Source organism: Hypomesus transpacificus, chromosome 2, assembly GCF_021917145.1.
Source record: "Hypomesus transpacificus isolate Combined female chromosome 2, fHypTra1, whole genome shotgun sequence".
Taxonomy (NCBI): domain Eukaryota; kingdom Metazoa; phylum Chordata; class Actinopteri; order Osmeriformes; family Osmeridae; genus Hypomesus; species Hypomesus transpacificus.
In genome coordinates, this window is record NC_061061.1 from 5,007,193 (window position 1) to 5,032,520 (window position 25,328).

The following is a 25,328-nucleotide window of genomic DNA, read 5'->3' on the forward strand; positions in this document are numbered from 1 at the left end:
AATATAATTATTAAATCCCATATATGGACATATATTGCCTAATATATCACATCACATTTTCCAATATACTGCAATATATTTTCCTTCCGTAAGGGATGAGTTCCCCTAGCCTGCCTTTGGTCCCCCAGTGGCTAGAATTTTCGATAAGTGTAAACCAAGCCCTGCGTGTTCTTCTCCGCCTTTGACAAAATGGAGGCTCAATTGCTCTGTTTGAAAATCTCCTCCTCGTGACGTAGATAGGAGGAAGGTTACCTCCCCTCTCTCTGCTTTGCCTGCCCAGATCATCTGGCCCACCCATGATAAACTGAGCTACCACCGTGCAAGGGCGAGTGCGATATCGGTTTTTCTTGGAGAGACATCATGGCGAGCAAACAAACGAAGCATAACAGTTGCTTAGTGCTTGGATGTACAAAACAAAAGTATTTTTTTAGTTCCTCCATCCATGCTTCTGCACAACCAGTATCTTTATTTGATTTTCGCTGGAATTGCGCCGACACAACTTCACAAAGTTTTGTATGTCTGCGCCAAACATTTCAGCCTCTACTGTTTCCTCAACTTGAGCCATTACAAAACTGGCCTTGCTGAAATAAAATTCTGGATCATTACTAACTCTCCTTGGTCAAGCTACAAACCTTGGACAAGTAAGTTAACTAACGCTATATAATTTAGTTGCTTTACTGTATATGGTTACCTAGCTTGCTACCCTTAGAATGTGGCTGTAACATTAGCTCTGCAGCTAACAGCTGAGTTACTGTTGCTAATGTAAAGATAGATGGCATCAAGTATGTGTGTGAATACAAACTCTGTAACGCCAGTGTTGTACACTTCTCTGTTATTTGGATAATCGTTATGCTGTTGGTGTTATGGCACGGGCGATATCCGCCTTTCTCCTCATTGAAATTATTTATGAGTGTGCACCTCTGCAAACCAGTAGTGATGTGTCGTTCGTGAACGAATCGTTCATTTTGAACGAATCCTTATAAGGACTCGGGAGTAACGAGTCCTCTCAACGAGTGATTCGTTCATTTCCCGACTCGGTCTTTCTACGAGTCTTTGGATCATTTTTCACGTGACCTGCATAGGCTCTGTAGCTAGAGGAAACGAACGATTCGTTCCTTTCCCGACTCGGTCTTTCTACGAGTCTTTGGATCATTTTTCACGTGACCTGTACAGGCTGTAGCAAGAGGAAACGAACGATTCGTTCCTTTCCCGACTCGGTCTTTCTACGAGTCTTTGGATCATTTTTCACGTGACCTGCATAGGCTCTGTAGCTAGAGGAAACAAATGATTAGTTCCTTCCCCGACTCGGTCTTTCTACGAGTCTTTGGATCCTTTTTTCACGTGACCTGTACAGGCTGTAGCAAGAGGAAACGAACGATTCGTTCCTTTCCCGACTCGGTCTTTCTACGAGTCTTTGGATCATTTTTCACGTGACCTGCATAGGCTCTGTAGCTAGAGGAAACGAATGATTAGTTCCTTCCCCGACTCGGTCTTTCTACGAGTCTTTGGATCCTTTTTTCACGTGACCCGCATTGTATTTTTTAGTAGAGGAAACAGTTTCCTTATTCCCTTTCGCGTGGCCGCTGTTTTAGTAAGACGTGAATGAATGATATTCGCTCAAGTCATCATACTGACTGGTTTTGTTATTTTCACTTTACATTTACACTTACAGTTTAGTGCAGTGTAATTGTTTGACGTGATAATTAAATGCTAGTGTGATAATACATGACCAAATCATACAAACTCATGATACATTATTTTAATGCAGGAATTTATTTTGAAATTTGAAGTATTTGCTGGTGCACATGTCATGCACTAACCTACAGTGAACGTATAGGGGCTATACGTCCTTTGCAGTGGACGTATAGCCCCCAACCCCCCCCCCCCCCCCCCCCTGAAATGAACAAATGACTCGAAAAAAGATTCGTTCATTTTACTGAACGAGATTCAAAGAACCGAATCAGTAAAAAGAACCGAACTTCCCATCACTACAAACCAGGGTGATCAGATGAGAATGGCTAAATTCGAGGCATCTTACAGAAACGGGGGCTACGAGCCATTGCGATACATCCGTTGTAAACATTAGCGCATGTTGACGCCCCTCTCCTCCTCAGTAGCATTTAGGCCGAATCCCAATACTCCCCCTTATCCCTTCCCCCTTCCCCTTAGTTTTGCGCGTTCCCGTGAGAGCTAGTGGTGTCCCAATACTCTTTTGGAGCTAGGGGAAGGGCTAAGACTAAGGGCTATACACCCCTTAAAACCAAGTAAGATCGGGAGCTTACTTGAAACCTAGGGCTATGTGAAAACTGCGCGACCGGCAACAATGGCGACCAAATCATCCAGAGAGTCCGACAAATGTTATATTATCGGCTTAATTAATTGATTAAAAAAATTATGACAGTCTTGTTGTTGTTTTGTGTTATATACAGTCATGAACATATATATTTGCAACCATTTTCCTAATTGAAACGTTTCTAAAAATCGCTAGTTTGGTACGTTAATGTTACAGTTCTGAATTGCACAACAGTCCCGCATTTCTTTGCCTAGCATGTCTACAGTTCTAAGTAAACTCCATTAGCAGCGAATTTCGTTTAATATCAGTGCATAACGCTACTTGCTTTGGAGATATCGATACGTGCTAGATGACGTACCTGTAACCAAATGGCGTCCCATTTCCTAGGGCTATGTAGCCCTTACCCCTTACTTTCGAGGGCCAAGGGGAAGGGGTAAGTTAAGGGGAAGGGGTAAGGGGTAAGGGGGAGTATTGGGATTCGGCCTTAAAGCTACAGACACCAAAACAGCACGTTCTGAGGAAAGCTCATTGTGGGACTACTTGTAGTGGCTATAATTCTGCACCATGGCTGAATTTCGGGAAAGAGACTTCAGATACAGTATTAGGGAACCACTAAGGCCTATATAAAAGCATCCAAAAACAGCATTTCATGTCTCCTTTAAGAAAACTCTCCGTGTTTGAGGTGTTAATGAAGTTATGAAAAATCGTTGGTGAATGCGTTCAAATCAACAGACTATGGCAAACCGTTTTATCATTTAACTAATGAATTCTTGATATCCAAATTTCGAATTCTTAAGAATTCTTAAGAATAAGACAACTCTTCCCGGGGAGCACAGCTCAGAAAACTTCTGCTGCGTAGGAACACATTTTGAAGCGTTCGTGAATTAGGCGGATGTCTTTTTCTTACGTTGTTTTTCTGAAGCCCGTAAGAAACAATTCAGAAGAAACTTAAGAAAATGTTCGAGAATAAGGCCCATTGATCTTATCAATTTCTGATTATTTCTTCTTATATATGGAAATACATGAAATCACTTGTCATGGCTCGATGGAATTATAAACATATTTTATACTATAAGTTTAATTATAAATAAAAGTTGTCATGGCATACCAAAGACATCTGTGTTTTTAAACTATCAAGGTGAAATGCACACACAGTCAGAAATATGCCTCATTACATGGCAAAGACCCCCAAAAAGCGTACATCAACTAACTTTTTGGATCATCGGGCTCTCTCTCTCTCACAGACACACACACACTGACATTCTGGTGCTAGCAGAGTTAACTATGCAGTGTCACTTGCCTCAAGCTGGATATCAGAGACACCGTATTATCCAGCTTCTGACAACATTATCTACACAGATGATCTACAGTCTCTCACTCACTCTTGCACCAAGAGTTGGTCTAATTTTTGTTACAGCAGATGATGATTTGGGCCCATTTCATGCTGCAGGGTACAGTGGGGTAGCCTGGTCCTAACCAGACTCTCGTACATTTCATTTGTACAGAGAGTCTGGCCTTGCTCCATTGACAAGCGTTGACTTTTTTGTAGGCGGGTACTCTGTTGAAGTTTAAAACTATTGGATCTGCCCAGAGCCACTCTGATCTGCCTGATCTGCCATAACAGCTAGCGTTCGCCTTAGCCAATTCCTTCACCACTACTGTAACAGAGCTAGCTGCCGTAGCTCGAAAATCAAACTTTTCCCGAACCACAGGAAGGCCACAACATCATGGCCACCAACAAAACTCAGCAAAACTTGTTCTTGCTCCAGCTTTGGCTGTTGGATATTCGGCTGTGTTGCAACAACGGACTGAATGGCTTGGCTTGCATCTTTCTCCACCGCCATTACGGAACTACAACACAAACTAGCGCACAACATCAACGTCATTGTTCTCAGCCACTCCCTCTGTTCGCTGATTGGCCGGTTACAAAGTAACCTGCAAAATCTGACTTACCTACTGAACGGCCAGACCGAATACAGAAGCAAAATCCAAATGAACGGAAGTACGTGGTCGGCAGAGCCAGGCTAGCAGTGGGGAGTGACTGGATACTGATATAGGCACTGAGGCATCAGTGGGTAGCTATGGGATAGTTTTAAGTTGCAAAATACTGTGAAACAAGCAGCCTCACAATCATGTTTCTCATCATGTTTAATTTCACACACAAAAGGAGTTCTGACACCCATAACCAGATTATATTAGTCCTGCCAAACAGAATCCACTGGTAGCAGAGACGCACAACTGAATGAAACAATTGGTGTTTACGCATGTAAAAATATGACAAGTGATTTGAGGCTGCAGTGTGACTCAGTACCAGATCAGGGTTCATTAATTGGAACAGCTCTGGTGTTTGTCCTCCACCAGAACCTTCCCAGACACCTGGTACTCCAAGGCTCTCCAGTTGATCACGTTCCCAGGGGTGAAGCTCATTTCGCTGGAAAATTGTTGAATCTCACAGTGCGAGAGGACGTAGTCCCACATGTGAACGTTGGAAATCATCCCCACGAAAGACTGGTCGGCTGCAAAACCACTGCCATGGGAATCCTGCTCCTAAGAGGTGGTACTGGTCAGGGTTGGTTGACAGTAATTTAGCCATTTCATTGATGCTTTATTGAGAATATCTAGATTATTTATAAATAATCTACAGATTGTGTTAAGGATAGTGTAAACTGGGTGTTGAGAGGAAGAATGATACATGGTTAAGCATCGGACCAAGTTATTTGTAGTTTAATTAGTAATGATGCAATCACAAGATACACAATGAAAACAATACACCAAGATGTCCGTAGTCTAGTACAATGAATCAGTCGATGATGCAACAGCAGTCATCCCACCAAAACAGAGTATAAGATTAGAACGAACGAAGGCCTTCGTTGAGAAAGTGGTCGTGACAGAATATCAGAGAAAGTTCTGCCCCTCCCAAGTTCTGTCTCCCCGCCCTTGGGAGACAGATCTTGTACTCCCCAGAGAGGGAGGTCTGGTGAGTGGCCATTGGTCAGGAGACCTTGGGGTGGCTATTGTTAACCAATTAAATGTCCAGGGCGTTCATGCTGGCGCAAGGTGGGCAGTCCACGGACCTGGTGATGTTAGGAGAGGGAGGGGGCAGAGAAGACCCACAGGTCTGGTGTTGTTCAGGGAGGGGGGTGGACAAGACCCACAGGTCTGATGCAATCCAAGGGGGGGGGGGTTTGAGTTCTCCAGAGTTGAGAGCAGGTCATCTCGAGGTCCTGATGATATACGGGGTGGGGTCTTCAAGGGGAAGGGGAGAGGGTAAGACCACTCCTAGGTCAGATGATGTAAAGGGGCAGATGGGCTCCAAGGAGAAGGGGAGCATCCAGTGAGAAGGGGGGGGGGGGCAGGGTCTCCAGGGGAAGGGGGCATATTATCCATAGTAAGAACTGTCCGGTCTGACTCGTCCTGAAGCAGAGAAGAGTTATGTTCCCAGCATCACCTTATCTCCCAAGTTGACACTTTTACTCCCATGAGCTGACTAGCTCATTGTGCTCACACCAGTCCCTGAGCGTCACGAACTCGCCTCCCAAGTCAGTTTGCCTGACATCTGCATTCTTGTCCACACACCAAAGTTACATTTCAATGTTTCTTATCTGTTACTTTATTAAATCAATTGATCACATTCAATATTTGTATCTTAGTTATTAGCATTACAAAACATGTGTGTTTACATATTCATATTAGATATTGATTGGTATAGCAGCATTGATCAGCAGTATAATGCTATCATTTCCTCACAATCCCTCCTTTGACACCACTATGTGGTGTCAACATTAAAACTGGATATTTTAAAGTTTCATGGATCCCTCCTTTCACACCCTCTAAAGGGTGTGACAACACAAATTTAAAATATACCAGTCTGGCAGTAAAGGCAAATCAGTTGTTAACTAGGTTAAACATGCGTAAAACACTTAAGCAATGAACCAAAATACAGTCAAACTAGATGTTAAAATGCAAAATCAGTCGATAACTAGGTTAAACATGCGCATATGGTCATCAAAACAGTCAAAATTTAATATTTTTAAAGTTTTCATGGATCCCTCCTTTCACACCCTTTAAAGGGTGTGACTACACAAATTTAAAATATTATGAACCTGTGTGAGCAAACAATGGAGGTTAGTTCAGATGAGCAATAAGAAACAGTCAGTCAGATTACAGGAAGATATATATAATTTTTTTTTTTTTTTTTTTTTTTTTTCACTAGAACTCACCCTCCTTTCACACCCTCTAAAGGGTGTGACGACCATATCGTACGATCAGTCAATCTGTTAAACAGAACATTAAAAGAGTCAATACATGTAGAAAGAAACTGTTAATTCGGACAGGATATTTTAAAGTTTTCTTGGAATCCCTCCTTTCACACCCTTTAAAGGGTGTGACAACTAACACAAAATTTAAAATATCCCGTTAAGGAACACAATGCTTAGAACGATAATAATGAGACTATGCAGCGTTATGGCCAAGTGGTGTGGACACACTGGACACAGTGGGAAAACCCTAACGATGTTATAGGGGAAAACCCACCGTCACTCCACAGAGTGGACATTCGACATCCATGTACCCACGGCAGACCTGAACATACTCACAGGTCCCCTTCACCACATACATACAACTGTAGCCAAGCTTTTAGAATTGTAATAAAATAAATTTGAGAACATTGAATAACAATCAAACTGGATATTACTGATTAAGATATGTCCCAGTGTAAATAAGGACGTGATTAGTGAAAGTAAAGGGGTTCAAAAGATAATGCCGTGAGGAAAGAGAACATGGCCCTAGCGACAGCCGTCGCTCCAGTCCTGTCCACTTGTAGCCTCACAGAAACGCTCGATCTCTGAGTGAACTTCAAATTCCACAATTTCCTCCAGATAACACTGTGCCTGCTGCCCTAGATTGGCTGCAAGTGTGAAGGTTCGACTATAATTTGTGATGCCAGCTTCTCGAAATATTCTGCTTGTGCTGGATACTGTTCTTTTATTTCCTCCTTGTTTATGCACTGCAGCGATCCTGCAAACACAAGTTTGTATTCTTCCTCAGGACGTATAGCCCCCAACCCCCCCCCCCCCCCCCCCCCCCCCCCCCCCCACTGAAATGAACAAATGACTCGAAAAAAGATTCGTTCATTTTACTGAACGAGATTCAAAGAACCGAATCAGTAAAAAGAACCGAACTTCCCATCACTACAAACCAGGGTGATCAGATGAGAATGGCTAAATTCGAGGCATCTTACAGAAACGGGGGCTACGAGCCATTGCGATACATCCGTTGTAAACATTAGCGCATGTTGACGCCCCTCTCCTCCTCAGTAGCATTTAGGCCGAATCCCAATACTCCCCCTTATCCCTTCCCCCTTCCCCTTAGTTTTGCGCGTTCCCGTGAGAGCTAGTGGTGTCCCAATACTCTTTTGGAGCTAGGGGAAGGGCTAAGACTAAGGGCTATACACCCCTTAAAACCAAGTAAGATCGGGAGCTTACTTGAAACCTAGGGCTATGTGAAAACTGCGCGACCGGCAACAATGGCGACCAAATCATCCAGAGAGTCCGACAAATGTTATATTATCGGCTTAATTAATTGATTAAAAAAATTATGACAGTCTTGTTGTTGTTTTGTGTTATATACAGTCATGAACATATATATTTGCAACCATTTTCCTAATTGAAACGTTTCTAAAAATCGCTAGTTTGGTACGTTAATGTTACAGTTCTGAATTGCACAACAGTCCCGCATTTCTTTGCCTAGCATGTCTACAGTTCTAAGTAAACTCCATTAGCAGCGAATTTCGTTTAATATCAGTGCATAACGCTACTTGCTTTGGAGATATCGATACGTGCTAGATGACGTACCTGTAACCAAATGGCGTCCCATTTCCTAGGGCTATGTAGCCCTTACCCCTTACTTTCGAGGGCCAAGGGGAAGGGGTAAGTTAAGGGGAAGGGGTAAGGGGTAAGGGGGAGTATTGGGATTCGGCCTTAAAGCTACAGACACCAAAACAGCACGTTCTGAGGAAAGCTCATTGTGGGACTACTTGTAGTGGCTATAATTCTGCACCATGGCTGAATTTCGGGAAAGAGACTTCAGATACAGTATTAGGGAACCACTAAGGCCTATATAAAAGCATCCAAAAACAGCATTTCATGTCTCCTTTAAGAAAACTCTCCGTGTTTGAGGTGTTAATGAAGTTATGAAAAATCGTTGGTGAATGCGTTCAAATCAACAGACTATGGCAAACCGTTTTATCATTTAACTAATGAATTCTTGATATCCAAATTTCGAATTCTTAAGAATTCTTAAGAATAAGACAACTCTTCCCGGGGAGCACAGCTCAGAAAACTTCTGCTGCGTAGGAACACATTTTGAAGCGTTCGTGAATTAGGCGGATGTCTTTTTCTTACGTTGTTTTTCTGAAGCCCGTAAGAAACAATTCAGAAGAAACTTAAGAAAATGTTCGAGAATAAGGCCCATTGATCTTATCAATTTCTGATTATTTCTTCTTATATATGGAAATACATGAAATCACTTGTCATGGCTCGATGGAATTATAAACATATTTTATACTATAAGTTTAATTATAAATAAAAGTTGTCATGGCATACCAAAGACATCTGTGTTTTTAAACTATCAAGGTGAAATGCACACACAGTCAGAAATATGCCTCATTACATGGCAAAGACCCCCAAAAAGCGTACATCAACTAACTTTTTGGATCATCGGGCTCTCTCTCTCTCACAGACACACACACACTGACATTCTGGTGCTAGCAGAGTTAACTATGCAGTGTCACTTGCCTCAAGCTGGATATCAGAGACACCGTATTATCCAGCTTCTGACAACATTATCTACACAGATGATCTACAGTCTCTCACTCACTCTTGCACCAAGAGTTGGTCTAATTTTTGTTACAGCAGATGATGATTTGGGCCCATTTCATGCTGCAGGGTACAGTGGGGTAGCCTGGTCCTAACCAGACTCTCGTACATTTCATTTGTACAGAGAGTCTGGCCTTGCTCCATTGACAAGCGTTGACTTTTTTGTAGGCGGGTACTCTGTTGAAGTTTAAAACTATTGGATCTGCCCAGAGCCACTCTGATCTGCCTGATCTGCCATAACAGCTAGCGTTCGCCTTAGCCAATTCCTTCACCACTACTGTAACAGAGCTAGCTGCCGTAGCTCGAAAATCAAACTTTTCCCGAACCACAGGAAGGCCACAACATCATGGCCACCAACAAAACTCAGCAAAACTTGTTCTTGCTCCAGCTTTGGCTGTTGGATATTCGGCTGTGTTGCAACAACGGACTGAATGGCTTGGCTTGCATCTTTCTCCACCGCCATTACGGAACTACAACACAAACTAGCGCACAACATCAACGTCATTGTTCTCAGCCACTCCCTCTGTTCGCTGATTGGCCGGTTACAAAGTAACCTGCAAAATCTGACTTACCTACTGAACGGCCAGACCGAATACAGAAGCAAAATCCAAATGAACGGAAGTACGTGGTCGGCAGAGCCAGGCTAGCAGTGGGGAGTGACTGGATACTGATATAGGCACTGAGGCATCAGTGGGTAGCTATGGGATAGTTTTAAGTTGCAAAATACTGTGAAACAAGCAGCCTCACAATCATGTTTCTCATCATGTTTAATTTCACACACAAAAGGAGTTCTGACACCCATAACCAGATTATATTAGTCCTGCCAAACAGAATCCACTGGTAGCAGAGACGCACAACTGAATGAAACAATTGGTGTTTACGCATGTAAAAATATGACAAGTGATTTGAGGCTGCAGTGTGACTCAGTACCAGATCAGGGTTCATTAATTGGAACAGCTCTGGTGTTTGTCCTCCACCAGAACCTTCCCAGACACCTGGTACTCCAAGGCTCTCCAGTTGATCACGTTCCCAGGGGTGAAGCTCATTTCGCTGGAAAATTGTTGAATCTCACAGTGCGAGAGGACGTAGTCCCACATGTGAACGTTGGAAATCATCCCCACGAAAGACTGGTCGGCTGCAAAACCACTGCCATGGGAATCCTGCTCCTAAGAGGTGGTACTGGTCAGGGTTGGTTGACAGTAATTTAGCCATTTCATTGATGCTTTATTGAGAATATCTAGATTATTTATAAATAATCTACAGATTGACAAACGTATAGTTACTGTAGTTAGACTGAGCTTTAGTGTGTGTTGAGACCTCTGTCTGAGCTTGGACGATGGCACAAGACATGGAAATGACTGTCCAACTCATATGAATGATTTTCCTGGAGAAAATTAACTGCAGACAGCAGTTGCAGACTACAGGCCGAAATATACAGCAGTTTTGTTTGTGTACCTATATACAGACGCGAATGCTTCACGTGTGGCATTGTTTGCATACTCCACTGCGTTCTTTATGTCAACATTGAAAGCTGTGTCCAGTAGGAGGCAGGTCAGCAGCAAAACATTTTGTGACTAAATACGTTGACAAATACTGATTGCGAACCAGCATTTTTGCTCTTAAAAATGTTGTGTACCTCTACTTCTTTGCTCTTTGCTATTTTTATCTCGCAGCAGGTCAGAGAATCTTTGGCATACTGCCCCACGATTTTCGTTGGCATTGCACCTTGCATATGTGTACATTTAATGGCCAGAGACGTACTCAAAATACCCACCAAACAAATGCAGCCCATCAGCGTATGCCTACACGTACTTAGCGTGAAGTATATTTCAACCTTACCTGTCCCAAGACCACTATGGGAGTCCCTTCGAGTGGAGCTGACTCTGTGAACTTGCGGGAGCTCGGCTTGCCATTCAACCACAGCTGGACCAGCCCGCTGTCAGAGGCCCAGGTGGAGCAGAATGGTTGCCAGATGTTGGAGAATAAGCCAAGCCCGTCAAACCGGGCCTCTTTGTTCTGGACATAGTGAAGGATCCGGCCATCAGCTGCACTCTTGAAGACCAGGAAGGCATTGTCGCTGGAGCGCGTGGCCATGGAGAAGAGGGCATGGTTCCGGGAAAGGTCTGTGAAGAACCTGTAGGTGTAGGAGATGGAGGGAGAGGAGGATGGAGAGGGAGGTATTCATACCCTTCACTATTAATGCTACTGCAACAATATGTGGATGTTGAGTGTGTATTTGATGTTTCTTAAAGAATCCCACCTATCAATGTAAAAAAGCCCACCTGAAACACACGGTCATGGAGGTGAAAGTCTCTTTGGACGTTGTCAGTCTCACGTGTGCAGTGTTGGTCTCCAGAGGAAAAGTGAACACTTTACCTGATAGGTCTAGACAAGCCAGAGATGGAGTTAGTCACAGTTTTTATTGTTTGTTTCAAGCTCAGACATTAAACCTGGTAGATGTGTCTGTTTTCAGTATACTTAACCCTTAGATGCGTGAGTTCAAAATATTTCCGACGCTCCCACCAGAGTTATTTTTCCGAAACGGAAGCTAGCCAGCTTTTGTTAGCTTCTGTTACCTAGCAACCTAGAATAATACTCGTAGCAATGCTGCTACCTGCTAGGGTTACTTGTTAGCTTCCTCATTGTAAATTTTGAAGCCATACCATAGGGTGAATTGAGGTATATTGGGACATCAGGTACTTTGGGACAGCATAAGGAAAAAGCATTTGACTTTTGCCTTGAAAAGGCTATGGTAAAGTTAGGGGTGCTAATACATTGCTTACTTAGGAAGCATATAACCAAAGTCACATGATGTGTCGTTCGTGAACGATTCGTTCATTTTGAACAAATCCTTATAAGGACTCGGGAGTAACGAGTCCTCTCAACGAGTGATTCGTTCATTTCCCGACTAGGTCTTTCTACGAGTCTTTGGATCATTTTTCACGTGACCTGCATAGGCTCTGTAGCTAGAGGAAACGAACGATTCGTTCCTTTCCCGACTCGGTCTTTCTACGAGTCTTTGGATCATTTTTCACGTGACCTGTATAGGCTGTAGCAAGAGGAAACTAACGATTCGTTCCTTGTTGACCCCGAAAGTCAAGAGGTGAGAAAAATGACATGTGCTTTAGGTGGATTTTAATACAAGGCTGTAAAATGTATATGCTTAATTTAATGTGGACACCAATGTTGAGAAAATATGTGTGATGCAATACTGTAATAAAACAAGAAAATACAATTTTTAAAAATTCTTGGTGTCCCAAATTACCAAACATGGTGTGGTAAATTGGGACAGCATGTTTCAGGTAATTTGGGACAACATTTTTAGGGTATGAAATGTGTCAATAGTTTAGTCATAAATAACCTGATTAAAAGTGAAAAAGTCACATTTATAACAACACAGAACCTAAGTGATGTATCCTAGGCAATTTTTTGCACAAGGAATTAGAGGCTAAGGTTGCTAACCGTCAGACCTGTGTGTAGTGGGCCTTGTAATTTGGGTCAGATTATTTAATGTCAATAATATCCTGAAAAATGTGTAATAAAAAAGGCCATGTTGTTATAACATTGAAGTAAAAGCATATTTAAGCCTTGTGTGGTAGTCACGGCACATGTTAAGTGAGCTATCAAGCAGTAAACTTAGCCTACTGTTAATGTATGTAGGTGTAGACTCTTCTGGACTTTGCCTAATCTACAAACTATTCTCATTTATGAAACTAATTCATTTTGCAGAATAGAATGGCACTCAGGAAAGAGACAGACAGACCAAGGGAGAGTGAAGTGCAAGGGAGAGTGAACAAACAGGGAAAAGTAAAGGGCAAGTACAACATGTGGAAAGAGAACAGAATGAATGGAGCATTGCAGGAGTACAGAGAACTGGAAAGGGCAGGCAACAGACCTAATCTCGGTTATCTTGCCAGGGCCTGGACTGTCCCAAAATCCACCCTCCAAAGAAAGCCAGTTCTATCAGAGCAGGAGGAGGCAAATTCAGCAGATATTATCGAAAACCTAGCAAGACGAGGTTTTCCCATGAGGAAGCTAGAAATCTAGAAGCTTGCATTTCAGTTTGCACAGGCAAATGGACTAACAGGCTTCTCTGAGGGCAAAGGTCAGGCAGGCCACTATTGGTTCAAGGCCTTCATGAAGAGGCATTGCCGTCTTGGCCTGAGGAAGCCAGAGGCCCTCTCTGCAGCTCAGGCTGCTTGTTTCAACCCGATAGTTGTCAGCCAATGGTTTAAGACCTATGAGGATGTCATCACTGACCTTGGCATTCAAGATGTTCCTTCTCATCTGTGGAACTGTGATGAGACTGGTTTACAGGATCATTTTGTATTATCGAGGGTGGTGTCGCCAGTAGGCTCGCCCTGCTTTCAGGTCACTGCGAATGAGCGAGGGGAGACCACCACCCTATTAGCAAGTCTCAACGCAGCTGGAGAATACGGTCCACTCATGGTGATCTTCTAAGCAAAACATTTGCACCCTGCGTGGTGCTACGGGCCTCCCATCAACACTCTGGTCAAAGCAACTGAGACGGGGTGGATAAACAAAGAGGCGTTTTTCGACTGGGGGAAGCAATTTATTGCTTCTCTCCCAAAAAGACGACCCCCGTCCACATGTACTATTATTGGATGGACACAGCTCTCATGTTTTCAATTTGGAATTCTTAGAGCTAATGAAACAAAATAATGTGCATGTCATTTGCTTTCCTATACACAACACACATTCTACAGCCAGCAGACAGGGCCTTTTTCCGAAGCCTGAAACATAACTGGAACCTAGAGGGCCGTGTCTTTACCCGGGAGAATGGTGGGCTGAAGCTGCAGAAGTCCCTGTTTCTTGGCACTCTATCGAAGGCATGGAGAAGTGCAGCAACATCCGAGAATGCCAGAGCTGGATTTAGGGGCAGCGGAATCCATCCTCTGGACCCAGCTCACATTGACAAGTGTCTGTTTGCTCCAAGTCTGACAACTGACTGAGAGGAACCTCCTGCAACTAACAGCACTGACACTGAAGAGATGGAACATGTCTTTATTCCACAGTTGGACACCCCCCTTGATCTCAACCTGGATGTGTCAGCAACAGTTGACCTAGATGTGTTTACCACCCTGGGGTCTCATTTATAAAACTGTGAGTAGGATTCTTACTAAAAGTGTACGTACGTTCAAAAGCCTAAAATGGCGTACGCCAAAAACAAATCCAATTTATAAAACTTGTAAGCAATGTTCCATTTATAAATCACAGATTACCCACAAGTGTGCGTACATGAATCTGCATTTTACCCCGCCCTGATCACACCCATTTTTAACCATAAATGGTCAATGCAAAGCACCTTATGAATGCTAATCCAATATATTAATGACCCTGGCATGCGATTGTTCTTACGGTGAATCATGGCGCATGACAACTTCCAAAATGTGCGAAGGGAGGGTCAGAGTTTGCATGGAGGACCGCACATTCTCCCATCAAGTTAGTTTTTTATAAATCACAACCTTTGCGTGGAAAGTAGCGTACGCACATTTCAGCCCCGTTTTGTACGCAAGCTTTATAAATGAGACCCCTGGACACTATAGCTGTTCCTTCAACATCTGAGCCTATCCACACAGCTGATATGATGCCTCCAGATCCCAGCAACATAGTCGAGGTCAAAACAAGTTTTGATGAGCTGATCACATCGCCTTGCCGTGCACGCCCCTCTACCAGCAAGGTGAAAAGATCGAAGCCTCCAGGTAGTTACCTCACCTTTGACTAAGTCCAAAACAGAGCTAAGGGGCCAGGGAAGGGGAAACAACCTGAAAAGAGGAAGAAAACTGAGAAAACAGAAAATTTGTGCAGCAGTTGTGGAGTGACAAAGAAGATCCATAGAGAGTTGAGGAGTGGATGGCCTGTAAGTTCTGCAAAAAGTGGCATCATCTGATTAGTGGGGAAGACAATAGGTGCGTTCTACATGGACTGCGGCTGCATGAAATGACCGGCGAGAGTGGCCGCTTGCAGTCGGGGAGGAGTTGAAAACGGCTCAATGAAGTCGGACATTTCAGCTTCTCATGGTTTGCTGCATCGACGTCGGTCACGGCCGATTAAGCGCTGTTCGCTCACTTTACTCTATTTATAATTAAACGTAGTCTTTCCGTTAGTGAAGAGGCGGAGTAAAACCCTTTCTTCCATACATTTTTTATTCAATTCAACTGTTTGGTCCGGATTTGAGCATTGGTGAAACTGAAGGTGTCAGAATATACAAAACACGTATCCAAGTTGTCTTGTGTGAGTCTGGCCAATCATGAAATAGCTGTGTCGTCACTTGAACCCGTGCAGTTGCTCTTGTGAAAATGCGCTCGGCTACACAGCCGGCAGTAGAACCGGCATTGAACCAACACTGGCTTTCCCTTGGCTGAGCTAATAAGAGCTAATAAGAGCTAATAAGCCTGAAAGCTAACGTTATGCTAGCAAGATTCAAAGGCAATAACATTGTGTACAGTTGACAAACTGTAAATATAATTTTACAGTATGTTTGACAAGAAGACTATCTAGCTGGCCAGCTATGTCATTGTCCCCAAATCAATGTCAAGATTTTCACTAACAAAGTAGCTATCGGCCATAGCCTAGTACTAGTCTAGGCTACGGCCGCAGCCTGTGTAGCGAGTTGAACAGCAAATGGATGTGAGATGATCGACTCAAAGTTGACATATTCTCCAAACAGTCATTATAATTTGACAGTATGTTTAACAACAAGACTAGCCAGCTATCCAGCCATGTCATTGTCCCCAAATCAAATAAAGATTGTTACGAATAAAATAATCGGCCAATAGCGGTTACTGTCGTGTTGGCCGCAGCCTGTCTGAAGTATATTGACTAGCGAGGTGAATAGCAAATGGGATGTGAGATGAGCGGTTCACCCAGACCATGGTATAATAGATAGAAACATAGTAATACCTCGAGGCTCAGAATAGCCGGATGAGAACATCAGAAGTGTAAGAATAAGCTTCTTCATCTACAGTATAGAAAAAAAATGTTTTAATCTAATATATTTCACAAAATATTTTAATACATTTATTTCACTTTACATGATGCAAACATCTGAAAACCGTAGAAAACGGTGCCATGTTGTTCAGATTATCCAAGTTTTCTTGTATCAAGACGTTGTTTAACAGTAGTGAGAGAAGATCACAAGAATATTATGTCTCGTTCCTACCTTGCCGAATGTGTTCTCGTCTGGAAATTATGTGAGAGTGGGTCGTTCAAATTTAAACTCTAATTTATTATCTGTGTGTGTGTCTGTGTCAGCATGGGTGTGTATTGTTGAATGTGTGGTGCATGTGAATGTTTGTTCATGAGTGTACAAAACTTCACAAGTGTTCCTCATTAATCTGGTCACTTCCTTCTTTCTCTCCAGTATTGAGCAAAGCAGCCCCACATCCTTCTCCTTCCTGTCAAAGACGTCTGACAAAACCTGTCAAGATCAGGCCCTCAGACAACAGGTTGCTCTAACACATGCAGAACCTCTCCCAGACCTGTTGAATAAGATAAAATAGTTTAGATAAAATGAAACATTATTAATCCAAAAGGAAAGTATTGTGCCACAGATTACTCAAAGGTTACAACATTGTCCAATAGTTATTGGTATCCTTTCTGCCAGATAGCACCACACACACAGCTGAGTTTGTGGGCATTATGTGGGCGTTAGGCTAAAACCTGAGTCTCTCCCTGCATGGCCCCCCTACATTCCTGTCCTACCAGTAGGGTTCCATCCACAGACAACATCTGTCTTTTGACAGAAGAGCTTTCATGTGAGAGGCTTTTGGCTTCAGTATCATCAAACACCATTTACATTAGTGAGAACGAGTGAAGCTTTCTTGAAATAACAGCAACATTTCTGGCCAGCCCTTGAGATTGGTCTGACGTGACAAATTAAATAGGACTTTTTGTCTCTATGAAGGGAAATGGTGTGATTAGCTGTGATACATGGTAAGGGTGAGGTGGGCACAGAAAACCAGAATGAATTAATTGTCTTCAATACTGTTTATTTCAAGAACATTTTAAAAAGCAAATTATAAAATGAAAAGAGATATGGTGTGATTCACTTTGATAAGTGCTGAGACAGACCGGAAGGCGGATGGGTAATATAAGTTCAAGCATGCTTTCAACAAAGAAAAATAAAATATTTGCCGCTGCTGTGTTCTGTGTGACCCAAGGTGAAATTAGTTAGGGGCTTTTTAGAATTGACTTGGTTTAGCAATATTTGCATTGTCAAATGATCAGTACATTTTGGAGCTGCTTAAATTTCAAAGTTCAAATGTGTTTCCTTTTGAAGACAAAAGAGGAAATTATTTCCCAATATACAGTACAGCACACTCAGCAGCAGATCTGAGTCTTTGACCTGACAACTCTTAGAGCTATCAGCCAAAACCACCAAGACAGACTTGTGTGCATGCAGTAAGAGCTGTGTGACCATCTGTGCGTGGGGGTCTTCTAAAGCAACAGGGGCTTCCCTACGGCCCCTGCCGGCCCCCCAGACTGCCGCCTCTCCCAGCCCTGCCTTATGCGACTGAGGCTGCGCTCCACACAGGGGCTGATGAGCAGCAACTTGAGCAACAGCACCATGGTGGGCAGCACCAGACACAGCATGTAGCCTGGAGGGGTCCACCACCTGTAGGAGGAGGAACGCAGGAACCTGTCCCAGCCATACAGGTAGGTGTGGGCTGTGCAGAGCAGCAAGGTCAGGTGGCCCAACTTGGACTGCAGGGGAGGAGATGGAGGTGTGAGTATTTTGGGTGTCACACTTGCGTCCACACACACACATACACAAACACACTTACACACAATGGCACAAAACGTGATTGCCATGTAACACATAATGATCAGATAGGAGACAGTCTGACCTTTGCAAAGACGATAATTTGACCTAAATTAACACACACAAACACACCCTCTCAGACACACACTTGTTTGCAAACGCACACACAGTTCCTGGCCTTACTCAATGTATGCTTCCTAAATTACAGCTAATGAATAACTTAACATTTACAGCACAGCTCCAATTTGGGGGAGACGATAGGGAGGGGGGCTGGTGGTGAGGGAGGAGGGAGAGTGAATGAATTAGAAAATGAGCTTGATGTGACCAAGTTACATTTATGAATGAGTGTGTTCCCTGTGGTGATGGTGATATACTCTCCTACACATCCACAGACTGTGAAAAACAAACTCTAAAAAGTAAGCAATTTCTCACACATGCACATACACACACACATACATATACGTATACACACACCTGTATGAAGCTGAACTCTCTCCAGCTGAGGGCGTTGCTAACTGATGGGAGGGATGTTATCCCTAACAACACGAACAGGCCAAGTCCCAGAATTCCAAGGGAGTAGTAGGAGTCAGAACGCCATGCCACAGTAGTGTCAAACTCACTTGTCCTGTTCTCCTTTAACTGAGAAAGAGAAAGAGAGGGAGTGAATGAGATAAATAAAGAAAGAGAGAGATAGAGGGAGAGATAAAGGGGGGGGGGAGAGAGAAACAAAAACGTTTTTTGCCTTCCCTCCTGTCTACAATGACAGTGTTCATCAATGTTATTCACACAGTATATATGCAGTCATGCTGTTTTGTTGACAAGACACGAGTAGTGTGTTTCCATGATGACCATGCTGAGTCTCAGTTCAAGGGATGTACCTACCTGGGTGACAATATTTGCACCAATCCAGAATCTCACATAATACCTGAAAAACAATGTGTTAATTTAGCAGACATTTTCAACCAAAGCAATGTTGAAGGGTGGGAATTGAACCTGCAACCTCTTTATCTGCATTAAAATGCTCCACCACTGAGCTATACTATCCCCAATATGACTGTGTGCCAGTTTGCCTGACCTGTGTGAACATCACTTACCGAATGGGTATGATCAGGGTATAAATGGCATGCAGGAAGGCAAAGCACAATGCCAGCAGACCCAGCTGCTTCCTGCACAACATCCAGTGATCCAGCCAATCAGGGAATTGCCTGCAAATACATCACAGACTTTCTAAACAATACCCTGTCTGAAAAGAGACCCTCCCCTCTGGCCTACAGCCTGTCAATACAGAGCATCCAGCAGGTGTCTGACCTGTATTTGGTCCCTCTGTAGAGCTGTAGGAACCCTGCCAGAACACCAGGCAGGTAACACAGAGACAGCATGATCAGAGACACGATGGGGAACACCTGCTCGCACACACACACACATGGATTATATACCAAGTTGGAAAACAGTCAGCTAAATCAGAATGTAGCTGCATGGTACCTTGTTGGCCAGGGAGACCATGATTCTGAAGGAGACGTCTTTGCCCTGGGTGGCGTATGTGTAGATGACATCTCTGGTGAGCAGGTAGAAGAAGAAGGAGGCGGTGAAGCCGATGGCCAGGCGCAGGGGAAGCCTCCACTGAGGGAACAGCTGCAGGGGGATGTCTTCCAGCTCCCTGGCTGAGGAAAGGTAGCCCCGGTCCAGTGAGCTGAGGCCCAGCCTGGTGGCTAGCTCCACCACGCCCTGCTTGGCCGCCGCACTGTCCCCACACACTAACACCTGACAACACACAGACAGACGCTGGGCATCAACTACGCAATTACTGTATACTTCTGGAACACACATGCACAGTTTCTAGAACCCCTTTTGAACTGAATTAGGGGTTCTAATTTTAGTGGGAAACTAGCAATGTATGTATGTGTTTGATCCATGTGTATGTGATCCATGTGTGTGTGATACATTTGCTAATGGTGGTCTAAAAATGTTCCTATGTGTTTTCACTTTCCCCAATAATTTTACTGGATCTGTGTTTGTGTGTGTGTGTGTACACCGCGTGTGTGCTACCTGTCTGTTGGCGTCCGTGGATCCATTCTGCAGAGACCAAGCAGACAGGGTGTTAAAGCCTTTGACCACAGAAGCTCCAGGGACCAGTCTGGTGAGATACGTCAACACATACACACACACTCTCAGTCAGCAGACTTTACTCTGCACACCGTTCTTTAGTTAAAACACTGGTTTATTCGGCACCTCTGCAGGTACTCAGCGTTAGCCTCGGGGTATAGGTCCTTCTTCTGGTTGTTACTGACATCCACCAACACCTGCCATCCAATCAGGATATCAATCATCAGATAACCAGATTTAAAAAAAGATTATCTTCATCAATATAATGAGGTTTTCAGTCAATGAATATTCATGAGGAGGACATGAGGATATTGAGGGCTGACCTTCCCCGTTAGCTGTTCTCCCAAAGACTCCAGGAAGTCATAGTGTTCTCTGTGGACAGCTATGAAGACCAGCTGGGCTGACTGGGCAGCTGCTGCATGACCCTTAACCTGTAAGTATATCGGAACAATGTCGACATAAATACAAAGTACAAAACCAGTGGCCGACAGACATGCAAACAGGCAGACACAGACAATCAAGTAAACAGACAGAACAGACAGACAGACAGTCAGGCATTCAGGACAAACATACAGACAGGTTGACAAATAGGCAGCAGCAGACAGGCAGAGACAGATCAACAGTAAGGCAGACAGCCAGGAAGACCAACAGGCAGACAGACAGGTACCTGTGCTCCTTGGGGCAGAGGGCCGCAGCTGTGGGGTCTCCTGCTACCAAACACCACCCTGTAGCCTGCCTGGAGCAGACGTTGGCCCAGAGAACGGCCCAGGTCCCCCGTCCCAAAGATGCACACCAGCTCACGTTCAGAGGGGGTCGGGTGGCCCAGCGGAGACAGTGACACACACTCGGTCTTCTCCATGTGCATGCTGGCAGGTGTGATGTCTTCAGAGAGACAGACAGGGCAGATATCTGCAACTGTTATTGTTGACACTCGACAGTCTGACAGGGAAATTCAGGTGGGACTGAATCTTAAAAGCAAAGCTTGGTTAGTCCCAAAATGACATGTCTTGAGTTCCCAAATGATAGCCCTCAAAGTCCTGTCAGCTCCTGCAGGTCTCCTGTAGTTTTTCCAGAGGTCTGAAGATGTCCTGCGTCTCTGGAACTTGTGTGTGTCTCTCTCTCTCTTCTCACTGTCGGCAAGTATTTGAGCCCATTAAAATGGGTGGGGGGGGAGTCTTTCAGGTTAAGAAGAAGAGGAAGTGTTTGTGCATGCGTGTGTGTGTGCTCCCCCTCTGTTGCAATGAGCCAGTGTTTGAGAGGACATGCAGTTCTGGGAAGGAGTGTGCTATTGTGCAATAGCGGAATGCCACGGCGACCTGCCAAATCCACTCTGGGTTTCCAGGATTTGGAGAATCTGTGCTATACCCACCCACATCTGCAACTGTCTTCATACACACACACACTCAGAAACACACAGAAAATTTGAATAAAAAAGAGCCATCTGCCCACATGCTTGTTAGATCAACAAATGGTTAGGAACTACATTTGAAAGGTTAGCTATAAAGTGCTACAGCTGCTGTCCTAGTGCATGTGCATTACAACCCCCCCTCCCACACCCTCCATCTGGATTTCATCACCCCAGACAGAGGGAACAGGATGGTTCCTGCCGGGGTCGTGATGGGACATGGCAATTTTTTTTATTGCTTTGGTCAGAAAACAGGGAATTCCAAAAGGTTGAATAAGTACTTTAAGAAAATGTTAATAAATGTATCAAATTGGGACGTAATTGTTCCAGTCAAGCAACATTTTCATTCATACAATCTTTCCACACTCTTGAAACCTTTAAGTTGAAGTGAAAAATTGAAACCTAAAGGTTTTATTGTGAAGTCTACACTGGACAACAATGTCATTGGCTGATCATGTTTTTCTAACTTACGAAACTTTTTTTGCCGAGTTACACAGTTACAATATTTTTACTTTCCAAGATTTGCTTCAGTGTATTCTGCAGTGGAGAGCCAATGAACGTTGTGTTTAAATGCTGGACCTAATGTAGGTCATGTGAACACAAACTGGAGTGGAATGCCCTTTAATTTAAATTATCAATACTTGTTTACCAAACAAACCATCTTTGCTCCTTAAAATACAAACATGTTCAGCGCAGTTGTGTTTAAAGTGTGTGTGCATGTCTGTGTATGTGCATGCTCTTACAGTACGTGTGTGGGCTATGTTTGACTAGGTGACCGCTTTTGTCTGATTCATGAGGTGCACAGGCAGACCCACCAATCAGATGCTAATCTAGGGCCTACAGACGCTCTCCCTCAGGTCACGTTTCACCTCTTAATATAGCCAGTCTGTTTCCTGCCTGGACGCACCCCTCCCTAGCCTCCCTAGAGCACTGTCATTAATAGTCTCTGGTGGTTTGGTTTAGGTCAGTCACAGGTCCACCGATGTCTAATCATTTAAGGCTTGTTTTTTATCGGTGGCATGCTTTCTTGTGTGTGCACTGAATTTAGTCTTTCTTGTATGTGACACCCTCAGGTTAAAGTCGAACTCCTGATCGCAAATATTTCATTGCCAAAACACTTTTAAATATCTCTGATTGGTCCTGACGCGCTGCGTTAATAACTATAATCTGCTGCTTAGCAACCAGTACCTGCAACCCTCTCCTTCCCATCATGCCCTGCTGGCTACCAGTGCATGTCAATGAGGGTTCCTCAATCCATATCAGCTGAAACCCAACTCTACACAACAACCCAAGACCTGAGAAAGAAATTCACAACATTGATTAGTATTTGGAAATCTGTGAAGATTCAATTTTCTGTTGTTGACGTCTCCTTCTTGTTTACTGTGAAGTTGACCATGTTGTTTATGTTTCAGAGTTATCTTTCTTGCTTGTTTACTTGAGGCCTCACAGCAGGATGAGCTGGGGGGTATTCCAGAAAGTGAGTTCAACAAACTGTGAACCTAACCCTGAAATCTGAGTTGATTTACCCTAAAAATGGGAAACTACGACTTTTCAGTTCCAGAAAAGCTCCTTTCATTTCTAATTTGTTAAATCAACTCGGAGTACGTCCACTCTGAGTTGAGTGTGGGCTTGAGAACTATTGAAAGCCAACATCAATGGAGCTCTCCGATATTAGGATTCACCATGGCACCTGGCGACAAAAAAACGTTGTCGTACTTCACAACACTACTGATAGAAGTGTTAATACGTGTCTGAGCACATATTCAAAAATAAATCTACATGACTATAGCATCGTGGAGGCAATTGGCATGGGAGGCAATTGCTGGCCAAGTCAATGCATTCATTTGAATGCAGTAGCCCATACATTGAACATTAAATCACACTGTCCGTTAATATTGCAGGGGAAAAAGCGGTAGACTTAATAAAATTGCTTGTTCAATGTTGTATTAAATATAAAAACATACTACGAATGGTAAGGCATATTTTGCTTGGGCCTTGTAAAGTTTGTGATCGTAGCCTGTACGTCACCTTGGTTTTAATCATATTCGACATGATACAAAGTAAATTAGTTGGTGCCTATGTGACGGACATGTAACGGACGTGGTCTTGCAAGCTCTGTCAGAGGTATCTGGCCAATGTTCATCCCCACGGGGAGTCGAATCTGCCACCTCGACTTCCAAGCGCAACCACTACCAACTACGCCAAAGAAAAGCCAGCTATTTATTGAAGCGGGTGGCCCACTACATACCTGAGGAGTGAATTTCACCAGTTCACACCGGTTACATTCACCCCTCTGAAACTCACTCCGGCGGTTAGCTGGCGCTAACCTCGTGAGATCAAGGTCACTGCACCATTGTGACGGACATGTAACGGACGTGGGCTTGCAAGCTCTGTCAGAGGTATCTGGCCAATGTTCACCCCCACGGGGAGTCGAATCTGCCACCTCTCGACTTTCAAGCGCATCCACTACCAACTATGCCAAAGAAAAGCCAGCTATTTACTGACGCGGGCGGCCCATTAAATGCCTGAGGAGTGAGTATGGGGCTATTATTGTAGCAAAAGTATTCACGAATACACAGCAAGATTCACGAATGCACAGCAAGATTCTCGAATGCACAGCCAGATTCACGAATGCACAGCAAGAGTCACGAATGCACAGCAAGATCCACAAATGTGTACTATCCACAAATGTGTACTATCCACAAATGTGTACTATCCACAAATGTGTACTATCCACAAGTGCGTACCGCGATCCACAAATGCGCACTCAGATTTGTGTATGTGTAAAACATTGTCCAAATATGTAGGCACAAAGGCTGACCTCTCAATTGGCTGTTTTTACATGTGACTTTTTCTACACTTCTGCCGTGGTACAAATCCCACAAATCCACAACTCGTGTGCATGTGCGACGATATGTGCCTCGGTAGCTGTAAAGCCTCCATACCACCAGTTGGCGGTATAGAGTTCCAGTGATTTTTAATGCAACCTGACATTGCTGGGTGGGTCAAGCGGTTAGACTCGTCGTGGCTGCACTTGGGATGCAAGGCAGACACCTCGAGAGCTTTCGGTAAGTATATTTTTATGTTTAGCAGTAGGACTAGGTGTCATAAGAGGCCTTATATTGCCCAGTAAATACAATATTATCAGTAACACTAGTTATCTGTGAAGAAATAACTTAAGCTCCGCTTATGCGTCACCGAGCAAACATCATTGAAGTGGCACTAGCAAGATAACCAACGCTAGACCAATAGACCAATTATTTGTTTGTAAACATTCGGGATGCGCGCGCAATGTGGCTGCAGAAAACCGGGAAAGGATAGCATTTTTTATGGCAAAAGGACCACACGGAAAATACAAATAGTTACATTTAAAAAGACCAAAAAGGTCGAGGAGGACAGCCTTTAAAAGAGAAAGCAATTACCCATTAATCTGTCGCATCAGAATTTTGATTTGGGTCACAAAGGTCTTAAAATTTGAGTGAGAATGTCGCCCGGTACAGACCGCATAGTCGAGCGGCAACCATGTCTTCACGTCATGTCACAAAGTTAATTATTTTACACTTTTACAGTCAATTTTACATTTAAAAAGTCGAGCAGGGCAGCTTTCAAGAGATATGGGAATTCTGCTTTTAGCCAGCTGGTCCGATTGTTTTTCAGATTTGTTTAAACTGGCAATCTGAGTGAGACTGCATCCTCGTTACACTGTTTTGACGTTAGCCTCAGTCAGACTCGCTCACTGGCAGTGTGCACAATGTTGTATTTCACTCCATTCTACACCAGAAACGTCAGGGAGGACTGTCCAATTTAGATACGAGCCTGATGAAGATAGCCAGCATCTCGGATTTCTTTAACCGAGCCTGTTTAATT

At 43.8% G+C, this 25,328-nt stretch overlaps 2 protein-coding genes across 3 annotated transcripts; both read right to left on the minus strand.

The window, feature by feature from the left end:
• Nucleotides 1-9,492: 9,492 nt before the first annotated feature.
• On the minus strand, nucleotides 9,493-17,090 carry LOC124478744 (serum amyloid P-component-like). 2 transcript variants are annotated; one of them, XM_047037169.1, is made up of 5 exons: nucleotides 16,352-17,090; nucleotides 16,093-16,150; nucleotides 11,451-11,553; nucleotides 11,008-11,302; nucleotides 9,493-10,347 (listed from the first exon to the last, which is right to left on the minus strand). In XM_047037169.1, the coding sequence occupies exons 2-5, from the start codon at nucleotides 16,148-16,150 to the stop codon at nucleotides 10,237-10,239; spliced, it is 567 nt and encodes a 188-aa protein (XP_046893125.1). In that variant the 5' UTR covers nucleotides 16,352-17,090; the 3' UTR covers nucleotides 9,493-10,236. The 2 variants fall into 2 exon arrangements, with proteins under 2 accessions (XP_046893125.1, XP_046893117.1); XM_047037161.1 differs by having other exon boundaries at nucleotides 9,495-10,334.
• Nucleotides 17,091-17,163: 73 nt separating this feature from the next.
• Nucleotides 17,164-21,298, minus strand: steap4 (STEAP family member 4). The gene is made up of 10 exons (XM_047037148.1): nucleotides 20,724-21,298; nucleotides 20,380-20,487; nucleotides 20,183-20,253; nucleotides 20,000-20,087; nucleotides 19,436-19,714; nucleotides 19,262-19,356; nucleotides 19,048-19,158; nucleotides 18,836-18,878; nucleotides 18,428-18,592; nucleotides 17,164-17,895 (listed from the first exon to the last, which is right to left on the minus strand). Exons 1-10 carry the CDS (start codon nucleotides 20,919-20,921, stop codon nucleotides 17,629-17,631), a joined length of 1,425 nt encoding a protein of 474 aa, XP_046893104.1. The 5' UTR covers nucleotides 20,922-21,298; the 3' UTR covers nucleotides 17,164-17,628.
• Between the last annotated feature and the right edge of the window lie 4,030 nt (nucleotides 21,299-25,328).

Coding starts and splice junctions, on each gene's coding strand:
- LOC124478744 (XM_047037161.1), bottom strand. CDS start 16,150: ATGAAGAAGCTTATTCTTACACTTCTGATGTTCTCATCCGGCTATTCT. Junction 11,303..11,450: donor TCCATGACCGTGTGTTTCAG/GTGGGCTTTTTT, acceptor CTACACCTACAG/GTTCTTCACAGACCTTTCCC. Junction 10,335..11,007: donor CCATAGTGGTCTTGGGACAG/GTAAGGTTGAAA, acceptor ACCACCTCTTAG/GAGCAGGATTCCCATGGCAG.
- steap4 (XM_047037148.1), bottom strand. CDS start 20,921: ATGCACATGGAGAAGACCGAGTGTGTGTCACTGTCTCCGCTGGGCCAC. Junction 20,488..20,723: donor CTCTGCCCCAAGGAGCACAG/GTACCTGTCTGT, acceptor ATATACTTACAG/GTTAAGGGTCATGCAGCAGC. Junction 19,715..19,999: donor CCACGGACGCCAACAGACAG/GTAGCACACACG, acceptor GTGTGTTGTCAG/GTGTTAGTGTGTGGGGACAG.